This window comes from Poecilia formosa, unplaced genomic scaffold (genome assembly GCF_000485575.1).
Source record: "Poecilia formosa unplaced genomic scaffold, Poecilia_formosa-5.1.2 Scaffold262, whole genome shotgun sequence".
NCBI lineage: Eukaryota > Metazoa > Chordata > Actinopteri > Cyprinodontiformes > Poeciliidae > Poecilia > Poecilia formosa.
Genome location: NW_006800201.1, coordinates 860,546 through 882,240, shown reverse-complemented (window position 1 = coordinate 882,240; position 21,695 = coordinate 860,546). Strand labels below are relative to the sequence as shown.

At 39.3% G+C, this 21,695-nt stretch overlaps 2 protein-coding genes across 2 annotated transcripts; one reads left to right on the top strand and one right to left on the bottom strand.

Annotated features, from left to right (window-relative positions):
- Positions 1-3,828: 3,828 nt before the first annotated feature.
- Positions 3,829-21,638, bottom strand: zcchc4 (zinc finger, CCHC domain containing 4; the record flags this gene model as incomplete). The annotated part of the gene is made up of 12 exons (XM_016680925.1): positions 3,829-4,534; positions 4,681-4,828; positions 4,907-4,958; positions 5,047-5,122; positions 6,299-6,420; positions 11,516-11,616; positions 12,126-12,276; positions 12,348-12,420; positions 20,426-20,494; positions 20,954-21,226; positions 21,329-21,411; positions 21,486-21,638. Coding segments are annotated over 12 exons (1,422 nt in total), but the record flags the coding sequence as incomplete, so codon positions are not given.
- Positions 12,427-20,419, top strand: LOC103150777 (E3 ubiquitin-protein ligase TRIM62). Its single transcript, XM_074560050.1, is given in 8 exon segments — positions 12,427-12,624; positions 13,390-13,622; positions 17,333-17,370; positions 17,372-17,426; positions 17,538-17,771; positions 17,865-17,884; positions 17,964-18,094; positions 18,207-20,419. Coding segments are annotated over 7 exon segments (1,290 nt in total). The 5' UTR covers positions 12,427-12,624; positions 13,390-13,403; the 3' UTR covers positions 18,800-20,419.
- Positions 21,639-21,695: the final 57 nt, after the last annotated feature.

The window sequence follows — 21,695 nt, the reverse complement described above, 5'->3', positions numbered from 1 at the left end:
ACACCCATACACAAGGGCGTAGATCCCATCTCATTATTGGGAGGAGGGACCATAAGCAGGAAAATTTCTTAAGACCAAAATTAGGGGGGTCGGCAAAGTTACAGTGAAACGTAACATAAAATGTGGTTTAAAATGTTTGTAAAAATGTTTATTTTCCTTTTTACGCTGGGTTCATGCAGGTTTCTGGATCAATCTCATTTAATTTTATGATATAGTTTTGTATAGATAGAGAGTCTCCTGAAGAAGAGCTTTTCACCAGGACCAGGCTGGGGACAGTTTTTCAACACCTTTTGTATTTTATTGTCACTGACAGCTTTATTGTGCCTGAGCCAGTAGAAGTCAATGAGTGTAAAGCTGGTCTGGGATGCTGGCCCACCTAACTTGAAGCATTCTTCCTGTCCCCACCAACTAAACAGAAGTCTCTGAGAAAAGACAGAAAGCAAACCTGAGGAGTAAACATGGCACTTTCTGCAAAACATGTACAAGAACAGGATTTGTCTTCATCTGTATAGGAACAGCTTTACTGATTTACAACAGCAGCTAAAATAATATTAATCTGTAACAGTTTGAAAATATGTACAATAAACAGTTTAATTATTGTGACCTCAAAAACATTTTTCCTGTACATTTAAAAAGGGTTTAGAAACATAAATCTGACAGAAATTCTCACTTATGTTCAACTTACTGGTATTTGTTATTAAAGACTGCCTTAAACATTTAAATCATTTAGTAGTGACACTTATTGAACAATAAATTTCTTTGAAAAGAATATAGATAAAAGCACAACAAATACACAGATTACATTTATGACAAATTTCTTCAGTCTGAGGTGGTTTTCTAAGAAAAACCTTCAGTCTGGTGTCTAAACGGGCAGGTTGTTATTAAAGGACAATGAAACCCAACATAACCAAACAGTTTTTACATTGTATAACAGCTTTATTCAGCTTTTTCACCTGTGCTTGAGCTGAATGGTAACATTGAAGCACAAACTGTAGTTCAGACAAAAAGAGAGCTACTGTCAAGAAAACTGGAGACTGGAGAGCTGTGATCATTACTGATGACAGTAATGATCACAGCTCTATTAAGTATGTGTATTACTTAAGTATGTGTAAGTAATACACAAACTCACTTACTGGTGAGTAAGTATATGTATTAAACTGCAAAAACAGAATCTTTTTTTTTTTTTTAAGATTTTTTTAGTTTCTAGTGCAAATATGTCGGCACACTTGAAATAAGGCAAAACGAGCTTACAGTTAACTTTTCAGCAAGACGTAGCAGCTTGTTTTAAGTAGACAATTCCTTAATACTGATGAAAAAGTACTAGTGTCTGTCAGATTATTTCACTTAGAACATGGGAAAAATGTCTTGTTATAAGTGAAATAATATTTGTTATAAGTGGAACTAGTCATTTTGATCAATATTAAGGAATTGTTGAATAAAAACAAGCTTGCTGAAAAGATCATTATAAGTTAGTTTTGTCTTATTTCAAGACTACTGAGATACTTGCCTTAGAAAGTAGACAAAAATACTTGGTAAGATTTTGTGTTTTTGAAGTGTGATACAATCTTGGGTGCTATTGTTACTGCAAGTTAAAACTGAGTTTTCCAACTAAAACATTAGATTAACTTCAACAAGGTATCTGAATAGGATCCAATATTCACTAGAATCCACCAGTATTCATTAAATCATCCACCTTTGTGTAGCAATTATTTGCTTTAGTGGCCTTATGTCTCATCTTTTGTGAGTTTCCTCTGCTAGATTTTTTCCTAATTAGATTTTTCCTAAGGATGTTGGATCCTTGCTTTACTGTTCAAATCAAATCAAATTGAATTTGTTAAAAGACTTAAAGATTTGTATCTAAACAAAAACCTGAATGGGGATATTCCTATTTATAAAAAACACTAAACTATTCTTTTCACTGGTTAAAGAGGCACGCTTCTTTTATGTCTCCTTTCATCGCTAAAAGCAGCTCATTAAATCTTCCCTTTTCCTTAAACTATGTGTCACTTTGTTCTGTTCTGCTGTTTTGAGGTTTCAATATAAAACCTGCTACTGTTGAAGTGAAAAAAGGTCCAATCTTTCACATTTCACTGTATGTCTAATTAGAGCATTGTTTTCATTCTCACCTCATTTCCATTTCATAGCAGAGAATGCTCTCACATACAGATATTCCTTTCCCTGTTTAGCATTTAAATCATCCACCTTTGTTTAGCAATTCTTTGCTTTGGTGGCCTTATGTCTCATCTTTTGTGAGTTTCCTCTGCTAGATTTTTTTCTAATTAGATTTTTCCTCCAATCTGGTGACCCTTTCCTTTTATAATGCAAGGACTTTTTCCATTATTCACAATGAATCTAAAAGTTGCTCAAAGTATTTAACATCATAGTTTCAAATGAAGTAATTCATTTTAATTGTTCTTGATCACAAGGGGCATCAAAAACAACTGAAAATAGGTATTTTAAAGTAGTTTCAGTTCTAGCTCTTTATGGCAGGACATTCAAATGAAATTCAGTGTGCTGAAGTAAAACACCATGTGAATAGCTGAAGGGGAAGTAAAAGAATTTAAAACAAATTTAAAGAATTTAAAATGAAATAATCTGCCAGTTACTAGCAGTGATTTTGACTTTATCTGGAATCTGCTATTTTTCATGTTTTATATGGTCTGTTGGATCTTACTTTGTTTTGGAGTTTAGGTTGATTCTAGTTTTATTATTATTTTGTGAGCTTCTTATTTTGATGAGATCAGTCTTGTTCTTAGTCTGGAAAGGTTCATACAACAGCAGATTTATAAATTAACAACAGCATTTTGAAGTTTAGTCTCTGAGCTACACAAAGCCCGTGGGAGGATTTTGGTACTGGGTAATGTGATCTACTTTCCTGGTATTAGTGAGAACACCAGTAGCAGAGTTCTGGATCAGCTGCAGCTTGAGGATTGATTTTTTTAGGCAGACCTGTGAAAATGCTGCAGCAGTAATCAATGCAACTAAAGATATAGATGAGTTGCTCTAGATTTTTCTGAGACATCAGTCCTCTAATCCTGGAGAAGGCCGACTTTGTGACTGTCTTAATGTGGCTCTGAAGGTTCAGGTCGGAGTCCATCACTACTCCCTCATTTCAGGCCTGATCTCTAGTTTCTAGCTTGAATAACTGAAGCTATTCATTGACTCTAGATCATTCTTCTTTAGACCCAAACATAATCATTTCAATTTTGTTTCTGTTCAGCTGGAGAAAGTTTTGGCACATCACAGACATTTATCTGTTCTAAGCATCTGTTCAGTGCTTCTTATATATTTATATACAAGATCAACATCCAATATCAAGATGTGTATAATTATTAGGCAGCTTCTTTTCCTCAGGCAAAATGGGCCAATAAAGACATTTAAGTGACTCTGAAAAGTCCAAAATTGTAAAAGGTCTTTCAGAGGGATGCAGCACGCTTGAAATTACTAAGATATTGGGGCGTGATCACACAACCATCAAACGTTTTGCTGCAAATAGCTAACAGGTTTACAAGAAACATGTTGAGAAAAAAAGATGTAAATTAACTGCCAAAGAGTTGAGAAGAATCAAACGTGAAGCTACAGGAACCCATCCTGTCATTTTCCAGAACTGCAACCTACCTGCAGTGCCCAGAAGTACAAGATGTTCAGAGACATGGCCAAGATGAGGAACGCTGAAACCCGACCCCCATCGAACAAGACACATAAGTTGGAACATCAAGACTGGGCCAAGACAGATCTGAAGACAGATTTTTCAAAGGTTCTATGGATTGATGAGATGAGAATGAGTCTTGAGTTCTACAATATATCCAATTACACAGCTTTTCCTACTTGGTTTCATCTTTGTTTTATAAAAGTACAGGTGAGTCAATTATATGTTTCTCCACACCTACAGTTAGTTTCTAACAATGTTTGAAGCTGGTAAAAATTCAGTATGCATCTTTAATAAAAAACAGGTTTTTTTTTACATATTTGTTAAAATTATCTTTGTAACTGTATAACATAAGACAGATCATGTGTGAAAAAAAATTGAGCTCCTCTGCCTTCTCCCAGTGTTTCCAGTACTAAAGGGAAAATTATACCACTTAATCAGACACAACCAATCAGAGCCAGGAGGAGGGTCTTAGCGCTGCTAGCTAGCATGCTAGTTAGCATGACAACAAGTAATAAGTTGGTGGTGTTTCTCCACCTTTAGCACATGGAGCAGCATGTACACAAGGTTGATTGACAGCTTTAAGGCCCTCGTCCTGGCTCTGATAGGTTGTTTCTGACCAGGAATGGTGCATTTCGATCTTTTCACAGATTATCTGTTCACAGATGTCTTGACATATTATTTTGTCAAGACATGGTGTCAGTTTTAGCAAATATGGAAAAAATTAATTTTCGTAAAAGTTACAAAAATAACCTGATGAGAGTTCACAGAGCATGAGCAGCTCTTTTCTTTGCTCCGTTTGCTGCTCCAGACTTCTTCTTGGCTCCAGGCTTTGCTAGATAATGGGAAGCTTTCTTGCCCAGACTCTTGGCTTTAGGCCCAAAACTAAAAGAAGGAAAGAAAACAGACACACACACGCACACACACACGTACACACACAGATATATTGAGACAAGTTAAGACGCACCATATTCAATTCTCTGTAGGTGAAGGAAAATATGTAATCCCTCCCAGGATGTGACGTGGCTTACCTGTTCTTCCTTTGCATATCTCTGAGAGGACAGGCCTTCTGTCGGTGCTCCAAGCTGCCGCAGCTGAAGCAGCCGTTACCCCCATCAGCTTGCCGACAGGGATGGTCCGGCAGAGCGCAGCGGCCACAGGACGTGCAGTGGCTCCAGGCTGATTTTGGAAAAGGTTTTTTTATTCTCAACATCCAGCACAAAAAACTAAACAATATTCAAATATGTCATGTCTTACATGGTTTCACACATTTCCCACATGCTGAGCAGTGCTTCCATTCACGGCCATCCTCAAATCACCAACAGAAAATAGAGTTTTTATTATGGACTTTAAGAAACTATTACAGTTTTAGAATACATTTATGAAGAACGTGATACCTTGGATGGACAAAGGTTGCATTTAGTGCAGTGTTTGTTCAGGGAGCACACATATCTCTGACACATGGAGCAAAACCTGCAGAAATAGATAAATTATGAGACAACTCTGTATTAAACACAAACTTTGATACATTATTCTGCATCATGTAAGATGATGTATAACAAAATACAGTGGAAATCAGAAGTTTATATACATTTTCTCAGTATTTGGTAGCATTGTCTTTGAACTACATGACTTGGATCAAGCATTTTGGGTTTCCTTCTAGAAGTTCTCCCAATAGCTGGGGTTCTGGCCCATTGCTCCCAGTAGAACTGGCTGGTTCACTCTCACATGACTTTACAGATCTACCCACAAATTATCTACAGGATTGAGATCAGGGCTTTGTGATAGCCACCAAAACATTGACTTTGTTGTCCTTTGTAACCACTGGTCATTGCCCATTTAACTTCCTCGTTGATGTCTTTATATGTTGCTTCAATATTTCTACATAATGTTTTTTCCTCATAATTCCATCTGTTTTTCCAGTTCCTCTTGCTGCAAAACAGTATCCACATGATGCTAACACCTCCATTCTTTACAGTTAGGATGGTACAAGCATCCCAGTTTTTCCTCTAATTGTAATGACGGTCGTTATGATCAAACAGTTCTGCTTTCATCCAACCACTTCTTTTGGTCCAATCACGTCTTCCTCTCTGAGCGGCCTTTCAGCCCATGTCAGTCCAGAACATGTTTCATTGAGATAATGGCGCTGCTTCGGCCAGTTCATCTCTGGGAGACAGAACATGTCTCCTTCCTGAGTGCGGTATGATGGTTGGACATTCCCATCACGTCTATACTTGCATATAATTGTTTGAAGAGATGAACGTGGCTCCAGTCTTTCAACCATCGGTGAATTGTTCCCATGGATGAACTGGACTAGTGTAGCTAATTCTCTTCCTGATACCGTGGCTGATTTCTTTTGACTTTCCCCATCGTGTCAAACCAGAAAGCAGTGAGTTCCAGGGGTTGGGTTAGTTTCCAAAGTCACAACATCATTGTCCTTTCTTCTCATTGTTTGGAGAGATAGTAAGCATTCTGTATGTAAACTTCTGATTTTGAAAACATTAAAAAATAAATCTCTGAAATATTCTGTCTCTTATTGTTGAATTAAGCAAACAGAAATAGTTTTGACAAGTGTATGTAAACGTCTCGTTTCAACGGCATATGCAAAACGGAACTCTTTTGTATTAGGAGTCAATGACAAGTCAATACCTGTAGCCCTCCTCTCTGGGCAGAACAATGTGTTTGGGTAGAATATTAGTAAAGAGTCTGACAGGAGACTGCCTCCTGCCCGTCTTCCCGTGTTTATAGAGAGGATGGTTGTCATAGTCCACCTTGTTAAAAAAAAATAAAAAATACAGTTAGAATCCAAAAAACTTTGATGAATGCCCCATCAGCATCTACTCTACTCAGGATACCACATCTCCCTGAACCTCCAGATTACATCTAATCCAGCCAGTCTTTCTGGGTGTTTGACTTGTGACTTCCATTTCAATCATTTCGTCAAATGACAGATTAATGCTGTCCAGCAACTATGACTTAAAGCAATCATAGAGAGCTGTACACAAGAAGACCAATAGTAAAGTTCATGTGTGAAGGAGGAAAATTGCCTTTTTAACTTGTTTGTTACTTGGTCTATCACTTCAGCTTCCTTCTGCAATGTGTTTATCAAACATGGTTTGACAAACAGTCATGTTCTCTTCATGAACATGACTGTTCATGAAGTCATCTCCATGACTTCATGAACACTGTTCAAGAAGAGACTGGTTCAAAGACACCTTTAATAACCTGCAACCCAAGATTGAACCAATCAAGCAGATCAAAGCTGGACTTTAAATGGTTTTGTATCATTTGTACCCTGTATTGACAGGGTACAAAGAAAGGGGTGCACCAATAAATCTGCCCTAATTTTTTTTGTCAAAGTCTTTTTATTGTTTTTTATGTAAACAACACAAAACAATAGCAAAGACACACACACTACAGAAATCCCTTCTACACCGGATCTATTACCCTGATATGTACCCGCCTTGTGCTCATAAAACAACCAATGCAAGTTTCAGGTTTGTGCATAAATGATACAACCAACATCTGACCATTACACAAATGTATCTGCTGAAATAACTTCAACATAAGATATAAATGGCTGCCAGATGTCATAGAATTGAACAGATCATCTGACTGTATAACTAATCTTCTCCAAGTGAATGTAACACATAACCTCCTTTAACTAGTGACCATTTACTAGAGGATGTGGATCCTTCCATCTACAAAGAATGAGTCCAAGAATGAATGAGTAGAAAGCATAAAGCTAACATAGTCTTCTGATGTTTGCTGAGGGAAGCATCTGCTAGGGCCACCCCAAAGAGACACGATGGGTGGTGACCAATGTTCCCTCTAAGCTGTGTGCTTGCACAATCGCGCACTGCTCGTACATTCTCAGCGCAAAATAAAATCTACGTAGCGCATAAAATAAAATCCAAATAAACTGAACATTGAGCTCAGACATCAGTTTTGACCATGGACCAATAACACATAACGATCTAACTCAGTGAGTCACAAGTGTCCAGCCAATGATACGATACGGTTCACTTTCGTTACGCAGCCAATCATCGCATGCTATTGTGTGTACGTGCCTTGGTCATATGAGCTGTGGCACCGTGCAGATTAGCTAGGTAGGAACAGTGTGGCAGAGTTAAGAGACGTGAAAGCTAACACCCTATCATGGCTAAGTGAAAGGGCAGTGGGACATCCACTCATCAACCAAAATAAAAAAGAAATGTGCTTCTTTTAAGATGGAATGGCTGTCGGAGAGGGCTGCACAGTGGCGCAGTTGGTAGAGCTGTTGCCTTGCAGCAAGAAGGTTCTGGGTTTGATTCCCAGCCTGGGGTCTTTCTGCATGGAGTTTAGGGTGTTCTCCCTGTGCATGGTGGGTTCTCTCTGGGTACTCCGGGTTCCTCCCACAGTCCAAAAACATGACTGTCAGGTTAACTGGCCTCTTCAAATTGTGTGTGCATGGTTGTGTGTCCTGTCTGTCTCTGTGTTGCCCTGCAACAGACTGGCGACCTGTCCAGGGTGACCCAGCCTCTCGCCCGGAACGTTAGCTGGAGATAGGTACCAGCAACCCTCCCGACCCCACTAGGGACAAGGGTAGGGACAAGGAAAATGGATGGATGGATGGCTGTCGGAGGAGAAATACTGGTGAGATTAATCTTTTTGCTAGTAAGCTGTGTGGTCACATGGATGCTCGTTTTCCAAATGATGAATTAAAGGAGTGTCAGCATTTGACATTGAAGCACTGAGCTCAGACATCAGTTTTGACTATGGATCAGCAGACATTTCTACACTGGACAAAGTGTACAACCATTGGAGAAGTGAGAAAGACAGATGTGAAAAAACTGTGTAATTAAATATTTTACAGACAAGAATTTATACAGTATCACAAACTAGACACACAGTTCATTGTGCAGAATGTGAATGTTTTAATGTGAACAAAAAGTTATGTCTGAAAGGTGTAATGTCTCATTTCTCACCATGGCCAAAGCAGGACTCTTACATATAACATACTATGCATCTCATGAACGGCAGTGTTTTTGTTTTTTCATTTTAAGTGGGGCAAATCACTTATATTAAAAGCAAACTAATGGAAGTTGCTGCTGTAATCTGATTCTTTTAATAAGCCATGTAACTTTCTATGACCCCAGATTTATAACAAGTGTAATACTGGTGTGTGGCCATAGTGCGCACACCTGACGTTGCTCACAGTGGTCCTCAGTATACTCAGGGAGCTTGTGTGTATGCCCAGACACATGAAGAATTAGAAGGAACATCGGTGGTGAAAGATGTACAGTTTGTCCAAATATTCCTGAGAAAGTGTCAAAAACAGACTACCAGTACCCATATAGCTTTGGACAAGTCCAAAATGTGTAAAAGTGTGGCTGGTGTTTATTTGCATCGATCAGATGTTGGATCCAAGTTCTTTCTAAATGTATAATGTGTCTTTGGACCAATGTAGACAATGTACTACCTTAAATTGAACAATAATATGCCTCGGATATATTGAGGAAGAATAAATATTTCAAAAAACCTTTTGCCAAACTGAGTCTGATATGGATTCCTAAACGTCCATCTGCCATCTGTATTTCAAAGAATCCAAGTTGGTGTTATTGAATGAACTGAGCAATGAATAAATTCTAAACGTTTATTCTAAACATTTTGTGTCGGACCTACACTCCAGAATCTTATCCACAAGGGAAGTGAAAGGAAAGCACTCAGTTTAAGATCGCAAAATGTCTCAAAAGCAAATGCCTAAAGAACTGTGATTTGTGGATATCAAATTTCTGTACCAGCTGTTCATGTGAGGCAAACTTATTGTCTAGATAGAGATCATATAATAAATGTATTCCTTTTAGAACCCAAGCATTGAAAGCTGTACCAGCTAAGAGGGGAGCAAGTGTGACGATTCGATACAGGAACAGATGACGATAACTGTACTTTTAAAGGACTTCGGTCTGTGTATTTTCCATTTTTTCCGTTTGAAATGACAAATGAAAAATGAAAAAACAAAAATAGACTCTTTTTAATTTTTCGTTTATCAGACCAAAATCGAAAATCAGCTCGGCTAGTTTATCCGATTTCTCATTTAGTGCACAAAACGGAAATGGAAAAAGCGGATAACGAGCGCTGAATTTCAATTTTTATGATTTCATTTTTGACAAGCGGTCTGACCCGGAAGTTCTCTCTGACCTGCACACTTTGTACACTTGTCCAAAGGGGCAATTAATACAAGTATAATTAATTTCATCATGATACCTTCACAGAACTTATATTCTAACTTTGTTTTGTATTCAGAGCTAAAGTTGGCTTCTGAATGTAGCTTCTGATTCAGTAAATGGTTAAAGGGCTAGTCCACCCAATTTTTTACAACCTTGAGAGTCTTTAATCTACTCTAGTTTAAAAACCACAATTCAAGACGCTCAAACCACGACTAGCACATTCTGACAGTCATTCAAAGCATACAGTTTAAGTTTTTCCTTTATCAATAGCATTAGCATAGCAGTTGTAAGATCCATGTGAATAAAATAAGTATTTATGTACGTGACAGGTGAGCACGTGGCTTTGTCACTTAGGTGGTGGGTGTGTCGATGTGGACGTGACTGTCACCAGGTATGAATGGCAGGTTACTGGTGCGCTGCCTTCGTGTGCATCAGGAAGTTGGGTGCATGGGGTCGCCATAATTTCTGTTGACCGTGTTATGTTGTCTTATCGAATTATGTTAGCTCTTATGCATTATTGGCCTGGTCAGTCTGTGTCTCAGTCCTTGTCTCAACGTTCAAAGCAAGAAAATCTAAAATGGAATAAACCAATCATTGACTGAACAAAGAAGTGACCTGGAGTTGGTTTGAAACTGGCGTCAGACAGACAACATTCCCCGAGTTGAACCCAGTGCGGCCCTCTACCACCACTATTTTTTGCTGCACATTTACCGATTATAAAATGTTATGTCACGAACATGGATGGAGAAAAGTATGATTATCCAAAAGATACAATAAAAATGTAGCCATTTCCCATATCTACCAAGTAGGAAAAGTTTGAAATAATGTGCCAATGTTATGAGATTATTAAAAGCTTAACTAAATAAATAATTATCTAGGAAGAGGATTAGAGCCATGGAAAAAAGTCAGAATTCTGACTTTAATCTACAGAAATAATAATGCTGGTGTTAGCTAAATGTTATGGAATCCTAAAATCTTCTTCCGTGGTTATAGTCTATTTTTGTTTTTTCATTTTGCATTTCAAACGAAAAAACAAACTGCCTGAGAATACACGGACCGACCTCCTACACCGATTCCAGTGTAGTTGCAGCATCTTACTGCCTATCCATGGATCTCCATTATTTTGGCAGATCAGCAATAAGCTGATACTTGCATGAGAAACCGATGGTATGTTCCTTCACAAAGGTCTGAAAATCAGCCAAGATTTCCAGAGTATTTCATAGAGTGTACCTAAAATATATGAAAGAAAATGCAGCCAAAGAAGCTGAAATACCTGGGGGCAATGCTACATGACAATCTATTGGCTGCAATTTGCAGAACAGCCAATCCAAGAGCGCCATCATTTTCCTTGGTGCCGATTGGCTGTAGATCCAGTAGCGGAGATAAGGAAGGCTGTGGAAGTTAGTGCTAAAATGTTTTCCACTGTGTATATTAATGCACATAGGTATATTTGGTGTCTAAACTAATAAAACGGTAATTACGACTGGCTTTAGAGGGAGTCTCAAGTATTTGCATATATTAGCTATTCGAAGGCGGCTGTGGTCCCTAAAGCTCATAAATATTAGGGGGGCGGGGGGAGCTGTTTTACTTCAGGTACAGGATAACATTAAAAACATCTCCTGGGAATGAAGAGGTGTATTTTTCAATAAGCTGGTACCTGGTAGTCCAACATGGTCAGTGCAGGGAGACACTCCAGGATGCGAGGCTCAAAGAAGTACGGAAAGATCCAAATGATGGGAATGTCAATGTTAGAGTCACCTGAACACATAGAGGTCAGAGTTCAACACAGGAGTTCCTGCATTTAAATCAGACCGAGTCTGGCAAACAACATCCACATCATTGCTGAATGACATTTCAAGGCATGAGGGGTTAAAGCAACTTTTCCTCTTTCTGTAGGCATTAGATCAGAAATTAGTCAATATTCAGTAGACTAATGCCTGTAAAATTATGGACACAGGACCATCCTCTCCATGAGGTTGTCTTGGAAAAACTCAGTGTCTTCAGTCAGAGGACTCTTCAAATTCACTGTTATGCAGATCACTACAGGAGATCTTTCCAGCCAACAGCCATCACTATCTACAATAACTCTTTGAAGAATCTGAATTAATGATTTACAACAATTTTTAATGCCTTTGGGATCAATAGTATTTTGGAATTTTGAATATTCACAGAATTGTCATTTATTGATGTCTCTGTTATTTTGAGGAGGTTTGAAGCAAACAAATCTGTCAGTAATACATGTGGCAAGGAACTAAAAAACTGCTAACCAGAGTTCCGCAGCTTCCTCCACGTTTGGGAAATCAAGGAGAAACTGTTGGCCAGAGGTTTGACCAGTCCGCCGAATGGAGGGTCCGCTACCATCACCACCTGCTCCCCGTCCGCCTCTGACAAGAATCCATCCAAAACAGCTCTGGAGGCCTGAAAGCACAACACTCCATCACTCAGAGCTGAAAACTGCCTTAAGCTGGATCTGCAAATCCAACTCTTACCTCTCCGCCAAAGAAGTGATGGTTAAACATGTTGTAATGACAGAACTCGTCCTGACTGTAGAACTGAGCATATCTGAAACACACACAAATAGTTCTGATGCTTCATGGAACCCGTCTAGGCTCGTCCGGGCCTGCCTGTGTTCTAGGGAGTGCACACATAACAGAACCACCAAATGTACCCAGGTAACTTGTGTTAGAGGCTGAAGCTTGAAAAGCCACAACCCACTCGGTCCACAATTCTTTAGAGAAACGCCAGAAACGAGGTGCAGTGACTCAGGTAAGAGTTCTTTAAACTAAACTTCTTCTTAATTCTTTTTGAAGCAGCTTTTACTGTCTCAGATACTGAAGAGAAGATTAATGGTCAGCTTGAAATGAAAGGAAAATAATGGTAGTAGTCTAGAGATTAAAACTCCAGTTTTCCACACTGACCAAGGTTTGAGACTTGGAATGATACCTCACATTTCAGAAATGATATCCTCCTGACTACCAGTAGTTCATTTTTGTCCTCTGTAGAGGACATTTCTAAACTTGAATATCTCCCACCCCCTGCATTCTACTGAATTAATTCCTTTTGGTATCTGGAGAGGACATTTAGGGCTTTTCAATGATACCACATATGAAGGGGTGGGACTTTTTTTCGTATCTTTTTCTAATACATAAAAATTGTGTTCATCAGTAATAACACATTCTATGGGAAGAGACAAAGTAAGTGCATAAAACCTTTTATTACCTTACGAAGAATGTGGGATTTAAAAAAAATGGTGATTGGACAATATTTTTTTTCCTGGTAGTCAGGAGGATATAATGGATCCCTGCATAAGAAAGCCACTCAGGTCTAGAAGAGCATTCTCATTCCCTTCGCTCATTGTTTCAGTAGTTCAAATCTGAAATAAGACTTAAAAGTATCACCTGCATGAAACAACTGTTATTCTATCAGCAGGAATGTTTTAAACAAGAAAATACTAACATATTAATATTAACATTAATATAATCAAAATATGAATTTAACATTTTTGACATATTTTGGTTAATTTTCAACTAGCTGCGAAATGAGAAATGGCTGAAAACAAAGCAGGGATGGATGGTGTCAGTAATGGACAGCCAGTTCAGGCAATTCAAGGTGAGCTTTTGGCTCCCTCTGCTGGCCTATCTGGCTTGCTGCAGGATGGAGCGAGCTTCACTCCTCTGGACTCCAGCAGTGATGAGCCTGTTCAGCCTTTTCCACGATCACCCAAACTACAAGGGAAAGCGGCCAAAGACGCCCAGCCCTCTCAGGTAAATATGTGAGTGAGTTCCTTCAGACTATAAAACCTGGGTGTTGATTTGAACATTTGGTTGTGTTGAAGGTTTATGAGCACCAACTCAAGCTGAGATAAGAAAAGCAATTTTTCCTCGGTCACGCTCTCAAAATAAAGTCCAAATTTGCAACGCGAGTTAATTTATCGCATAGAGCCTTTCAAACAATATCTACAGCAAATCGCAGGGAGAGAAAATAAACATTAAATGCATGTAGTGTTTAGCAGAAATAGTTATTGTGATATCATTAATATCACAATAACTGTGAGCACAAACAACAGTTCATTCACCTGGTCAAATACATGACCTGATAAGACAAAAGTTTAATATAGTGGATTTCTGATATTCATAGGGGTTAGGTGCTTCAGCCATCATCTTCTACCTGATCTAGGGTCATATAGTGGCATTATTTTTATGTTACATTTTGGCCTGATTTTCCCCTTCTGACAACCTTAAGGATGACCGTACGACTCTTAAGATAATCTGAAGCAAAATTCCTGCTGTGTGTTGTGTGCCAAGAATTATGTGGTCCACTTGGAAGGACTGAGGGACCACTCTGATCTAAAATCAGGGATACTGGACATGGTGGATTGTCTTGTCTGATTTTTCAGTTTGTCTTTGAGGACAAATATGAAGGCAGCCCCTTGTATGTGACGTAACTGGTGAGCAGAACCTAAATAGACATAAGACAAGCAACTGCTATGGCACACCAGAAAATCTGGTGGACATTTTATATGTGTTTATATTTTTTAATTATAGTCCACATATTATCGCCATTACTTCTTCTCAGTCGGTCATGTTTGTTTACTCTGGACTCCTGTTTGATTGCTTAAGTTTTGTTATTACACAGTATTCAGCCACGACCCTAACACCTCCCAGACTCCAGCGGACTGACTACTGACCAGCTCTCCAACTAACGGGTCCGAAAAGCCTCTAATTCTTGAGTATTACCACAGATACAAATGTAGAGGACATTTTGTTTAAGCTGGGCGCGAGAAAGATGCGTCTAAGCTCTAACTACCTTCAGATCCAGACGTTATGACCCACTTCAGTTTATGAATCAGACATCGGAGTAGCCCGCCGATGCCCGACAGCATAAACCACACCTGTTAACGGTAGCTCTTTCTCTATTAATAACGTGCACTTGTTACAGCTTAGATAATTTTAGAGACTCGGACTGAGTCCCAGGGTCATTATTTATCATAACTAAAGAAACGTCTGAAGCCCCCTTGTTTACTAGGATCATAAACATCAAATTCATGTTAATCAGAAGAATTAATATTTAGATGACTAAATTAATTTAACTGTCCACAACATTAATTTAGACTTTAATATTTTATTAGCAAGCTTTAGCAGGGGAAATGACATACAGCTATTCAAATCAAAAATTAGAAGTTTCATATATGTAAAATATTTAGAAATCAAACTTCCCTCCAGTCCCTATACTGTGTCGCAGAACTATAAGAGAGGCTTTGGGATGTAATTCCACTTGTCCCCAGATGCCGAGTTGGTCTTGGCAGCAGAAACTTAAACATCCATGGTTGGAATCTGTCTTGTCCTGGCAGAATCCTATTTAGAATAAATCCAAAGTCGAACTGGTGAGTATCCTCGATGAGTTCAGTTCCATATCCATAAGTGATCTTTGTCTATCCTCCATGTCTACTGCAGCATCTCTGAGATTTTTCCTGGGTTGAGCTTAGGGCAGATGTTGAATTAGAACCCCGGGTTGTGGGTAAACGGATCTTGTTCCTTTCTCGAGCAGTGTGAAGTCTTCGTCTTCCCGTGGTTTCAAAGCGTAGCCCTTATCTGCAACCTCGTGTGGTCTTGACTCAAACACTCGCTTGTCTTTTTATATCCCCTGTTGTCTCGGTCACGTGCGCATCTGCGGCTTACACAATTCTCTACACTTCTGTATCTTCTTTGTGCATGTTCTAACTGCTCGAACAATCTCCTATTGCACAACTTTCCTTGACGTCAAACGTCTTTGTTAACCGTTGCCTCTTTCCTCTTTTGCCTGCTGGAGTTTCTATCCACACTCAGCATCTGGTGCTCCTATAAGTTTCACTTCCTGTTTCTTCCATGCTCACAGCTCTCCTTCTCACACAGCCTCTGATTGAAACACAGTACGGGACTTTCCATCTAACTTGAACCAGAATACTCATTTATGATTTATTTTCCATTTACTTCTTAAATCAAGCTCACATAACTTATCACCTTAATCAATAGTACATTTTAAAGTAAGGATTACTTTAGTTTTTAATCACATTAATCATAATACAGAATTTTCTTATTGCTTTCAAACTCTCATTACAATACAGGTTATATATGTTTCAATCAACATTAAATCATAATTCAAGATTGCTTGTTACCCCTGGGTTTTTGTGACCTGTTTTCTGTGTGTCCTGGAAAGATCCCAACCAGTCCCAACCAGGTTTCACGACAGTTTGGCAAGATTTTCAGTGTTGAAGAGTGAAATTGGTTTGTGTGTAGTGTGTTGCTCCTGCCTTGCGGCTGTACACCACACAATGCACACAAAGTATTTATGTACAAGACCTTTTAATAACCGTGTGGGTGGTCCCAGATTTTGAAAGTTGGCTGACAATTTTAAAATCTTGAAGTGAGCCAGGCATTAGCAGAGAATGCCAGTCTTCCCTCTCCCCAGCAACTTGAGCCAGTTGAAACACTGGGTGCCTTTAAGTATCAACTTAAAGCCCACCTGTTTAGAGTTGCTTATGGCTAAATTAGGATTAGAGTGCGGGTTTTGATGTCTTCAATGTTTTTAATGTTTTTATCTTTAGTTTTTATCTATTATTAATTTCTTTTTATTTTTCTCTCACTGTCTACGTTTTAATGATGTAAAGCCCCCCAGAAAATGTCCCAGTTAAAAGACATTTAACTAAAGTCCTACGGGGTTTAGAGTCCCAGTTGACGGTGTTTCAACTAAAAACCTAGAGGTTGGAGTCCTTGTCAAACGGTGTTTTTGACTAAAGTCCCAGAGGGTTAGAGCCCCAGTTAAACGACATTTAACTGAAGTCCTCAAAGGGATGCGGGTTTTAATGTTTTTATCTTTTTCAAAATGTCTCTCTTTCTCACTGTTTTGGTGATTTTAATGTTTTTATCTTAAAAAAAAAAAGTCCGAGAGGTTAGAGTCCTTGTCAAATGGCGTTTTGACTAAAGTCTAAAGGGTTGGAGTCCCAGTTGACGGCGTCTCAACTAAAGTTCTACAGCTTTTTATTTCTCTTTCTCACTGTTTACGTTTTAATTATGTTTTTTAAATCTCTCTCACGTTGTTTTTATTTTAATCATGCAAAGCACTTTGAAATGCCTTGCTGCTGAAATGTGCTATACAAATAAAATTTGATTGATTGATTGATTGATTGATTGATTGATTGATTGAGAGGGAATCACAAGGTGAAACAGTCTTCCACCATGTCTTGGGTCTTTCCCTTGAATATTCACCCCAGAATACCTCAGTAGTGAGGAATTCTCTAGTGAGAATAACTCACTGGAGATATGGAGATATGTCTAGTGCACCATGCACTAGACATGGATTATCGCTCAAGTTGCTGGGCAGAGGGAATACTGGCATTCTTTGCAATGCCTGGTTCACTTCAAGATTCTAAAATTGTAAACATATCAAAATATACGAGGTGTTAAACTAATAACCGACTGAGCTGACTTGTCTGCAGGAGCTGCTATCCCAACGTCTGGAGGAGCTAAAAGCTGAGAGCCAAAACAGATGCGCACATCCAGTCTCTGAAGAAACGCAAAGCAGATCTCTCAGTGAGTATGGGACAGAACACTGGTAGAACTTAAGCATATGATCTGCTTGCATTTCAACTGCAGAACTATAACATCTGTCTGTAAGTCGTTTCCTCCCTTCTCCCCATCAAGCGGACCACAGAGGTAATGAAACATCAGGTAAAGGACCACTTCGAAAACATGCTGTGTGTCCTAAAGCAGGACGAGAAGGCCGTAGTCGACTCTCTGGATATGGAGCTGAAACGGACCAGAACCAGGCTGGACCAGATACTGAAGAACTGGGTGAACCATCAGGAGCAAGTCACAAAGAGCATCAGCATTATTCTGACTGTGCTGAATAAGACCCTCACACCAAAGGAAGATAAGGTTTGACTCCAATTCTTTACAAGATGATAGTTTACCAGCAACACCTAAAGGTACTCAACTGATGTCTTACTTCTGTATGTCCTTCTTCTCAAGGGTCAGTCAGAGATTGTCAGGTAAGTTAATCATCTTTATTTAGAAGGTTTTACTTCATATCACTCATTGTGACTTTCCTCTGGGTAATCACACATCCAGCCCTAAAAGGCCCGACGCCGCAGAGAAGGATATCAAACTTAATGACAAGAGATTTGAGAAGCTTCTAAAAACCCTTTCCTCCATCTCCAAAAACCTCAAGGCCCAACTACAAAGGAAGACTATGCTGTTAGGTATTTCAAAAAAAATTTCCTAGCCCATTCTGATATTAGTTTAAAATAAATGGAAGAGTGACAGGGTTATAGGAACTTTAGTTCCATTATGCTTTCCTTCTTCCTTCCCCAGATTCATTGCCCATTGTGATTGACATGCAGACCTGCCACAGCCATATCACATTGACCTCAGAGGGGCGGGGTGCTGCCTTGTCCAACATTCTGCCCGCCATTCTGGAGCATCCTCTCCAGTTTGATAAGGTCTGCTGCGCTCTGGGGTCATCCCCTGTCACCGAAGGTGTGAGGTACTGGGAAGTTGATGTCCGCTGTTGCTCCACCTGGGCAGTGGGTGTGGCCTACGGAAGCCTACAGAGGAAGGGCCAGGACAAAGGTGCCAAGCTGGGCCGGAACAGGAACTCCTGGTGCATGGAGCTCAAGAAAGGGAATCTAACGTCTTGGCACAACAACCGACGTGTGGTGTGTCAGGGTGCAGGGCAGAGCCCACCAGGGAGAGTGGGAGTCTGGGTGAATTATGATAAGGGTCAGTTGATGTTTTATGATGCAGATAGTATGGTTTTACTGCAAAGATTTTCAGCAGCCTTGTCTCCAGTGTTTGACAGGGCTCATCACCAGTTCACGGAGCCATTGTTCCCAGCCATACGCTTCTTGAAACCAGCAGAGAACCAGAACTGCCCAAACCATCTAGAGTTCTGTAATTCCCTTTAAACCTACAAGCCCATTTGTTCCACAGAGGCACTGTGAATCGTCACTAGGATTCTCCCTCCCTCCTTTTGAAATCTCTGCGACACAGTTGATTTCTCTTGAAATGAACTTGATAATGGTCAGCTATGTTTTTGAGATTCATACAAACTTAATGCTGTTGTAATTACTTTTTTTCATGCGTTTGTCAAACTTCTTTTGGGCATGGGTTTAGTGTTCTCAAAGAGCTACACTCAGTACCCAACAATAGTCAAGAAAAAAAAAATTTTTCATAAAGATGTGTTTTTTGAAATGCTACTTGGTTGTTAATCCAGTCTTTCACAAATATTTGCACCCCTATCAGGTTGGCACACCCGTTTTGTGTATTTTATGCTTAGTGATGCTGGATGGACATCAAAGGCAGGCACACATCAAATCACTTCTGATGCTGCCACCACAATGCTGCACCACTGTGAAGGCACTTTCTCATGGTGTTTTCCAGGTTACCAGCAGTGTCCACCCCTGGAAGTTCAGCTCAGGAGGTTTTACTTTGATGTCATCAATCCAGAGTATAAACTTGGTCTCTAAGCTGCAGTTTGACAAACTCAAAGCGAGTTGCTGTGTGATGTAAAGTGAAGAACATCTTCTTCTGAGTGGTGGAGTGCATGAGCAATGCTTATGTCCAGAGCTAGAGCTCTGTCTTAGGATGGTATCTTTGTCCTGTGTCTGACCAAGGCTAGTCTACTCAGTTTGGTCAAACAACCAGTTCTATTGACGGTTCTTGTGGTTCCAAACTTGTTCTATGTTCCACTCCATCATGGTTGAATGTGGTCTTAACACAATTTCTTTTTAAGAAATCAGTGCCACTGAGGATTTTCATATCCTCTCCAGATTTGAGTTCTGCAAATTATTTCTTTAACTTTATTAGTTTCTTCACAACAGCAGTAAGACCTGGCTAAGATAAGTATTAGGTTCCAAATCACCTCAGGTGTACTCCAATAAAGCTATAGAAAATTATACACACATTTATTTTACAATAAATCACAAAACAAAGAGTAGAAACGTGATGGGTATGAGTACTGATGCATCATGGAACCAAGTTACAGACTTTTTATTATTTTGATATATTATTTAATATCTTGTCAAAAACCTTCAAGAGGTTTTTGACAAGATCACAAACATGTTTTTTTTTTTTTTGTAATGAACAGTATAAATAATTTACACCAGGGGTCACAGCAACAGAATATTTTCCCACCTTTCACTGGGGTTTCTTAAAATGAGAGAGAGAAATCTGAATAACTGAACTTATGAACAGGAAGGTTTAAATAATAGTGGCCACACATATTGGCTGTTAGGGGTTAGGTTTGTCTATTGAGTTTTGAAACCTACATTGATATTATAATTGACATTTTTTGTTCCTCAATTAATTATTGAAATTGATTTGTTGTCCGGTACTGAAATACAATACATTTCAAAATATTCCAAGAGAGAACTTGAAATGTGAGTAACTCTCTCAAAGCAGCCTATTTCAACAGTAAAGCATAGGAGGGTTAATGATTTGAGCTTCTAGTGCAGCAATAAGATATAGAGAATTTGCTCCCATTGAAAAAAATACTGGAAAAATGAATGAATAAAGAATACAGTGAAACTTACCTGAAATCAATGTCCAGCAACAAACTCTTCATTGGCTCCAGGTTTCTCAGCTTGATCAGTTCCTGTAGTCTGGCACAAACCGCCATAACTGTTATTAACAATGTAAGATTAAGATTTGCATAGTCAAAGTTTTGTAACATGTATGGTGGCCCAGAAGGGTAACCGCCCCCCCCAGTAAAAGTCATAACAGAAGTTGTGGCATTCATTATTTTATTGTAGTCTACATTTTGCTAACCCTCCTGGCCCACCGTAGACATGACAGTTAAACTGATATTAATTTTTACAATGTCAATATACGAGTTATGACATATGATGTGACACATGCTCATAACCGTATTGTTTAATGTGTAATGAAAACAAGATAGGAATGATCCTATGGAACCTTTCAGAACTCCTGATTCCCTGTTAACTCACAGCCTGTGAAGGCAAACTCGAAACCTTGAGTCATTTTGTGATTTCAATAAAATGACTCAAAGAAAAAGTGTGCCTGCCTAATGTGGTGAGACCCTTAAATGTAATCTGTCTCACCTAGGTGTCCCCACACACAGCACCTTTTTATATCCCAGACCAGCTAAAGTATCCAGCAGGAAGTGTGCACTGCGATCAGTGAACAGGTACTGGGCGTTGCTCTTCTTATTGTCTAGTGGACGCAGCAGGATGCTGGGCCTCCTCAGCTGGGCCGCGGTGACCGTTGTGGTCCTGTGAGCAGAGTGAGCGCTGTGCTCTGCAGGCAGGAGGAGAATCTGACAATCCTCACAGAACTTCTTCTCAATAAATGGGAGTGAAGCAAACTGCAGAAACCTGAGGAGACAAGCCTTGGTCAGTAAATATTATCATTCATTTGTTTATTCATAAAGTATCAGAGACAAGATCAGTTCAGAGTCCTATGAGCACAACTCTTACCTGCTACAACATTCCTGCTGAGAGAACCGAGGCCTCTTTGACAGCATCTCTGCTTCTCTAGCCAGCATCCTGTCTTTTGACACCTTTAATGGAAATATATCAAAGTCATTAACCTGCAACACTTAATATCCAAACATTACAAATAACTTTTACATACCTTTTCATCTTCCCACTGAAAAAAGCCGCAGTCTTTCCTGTCTCGACAGGCTGAGCACGCATAAAACCGCCTGCCCTTATTGCCTCCATTTTCAACCTTCTCAAAAAGTAAAGTAGGACCTGTTGAAACACAGGATGTGATGTCACTATCATTTTATCTTTTAGGTACCTGGCTAATGTTACTAGTGGAAAACCATTATAGGCCTGTCAC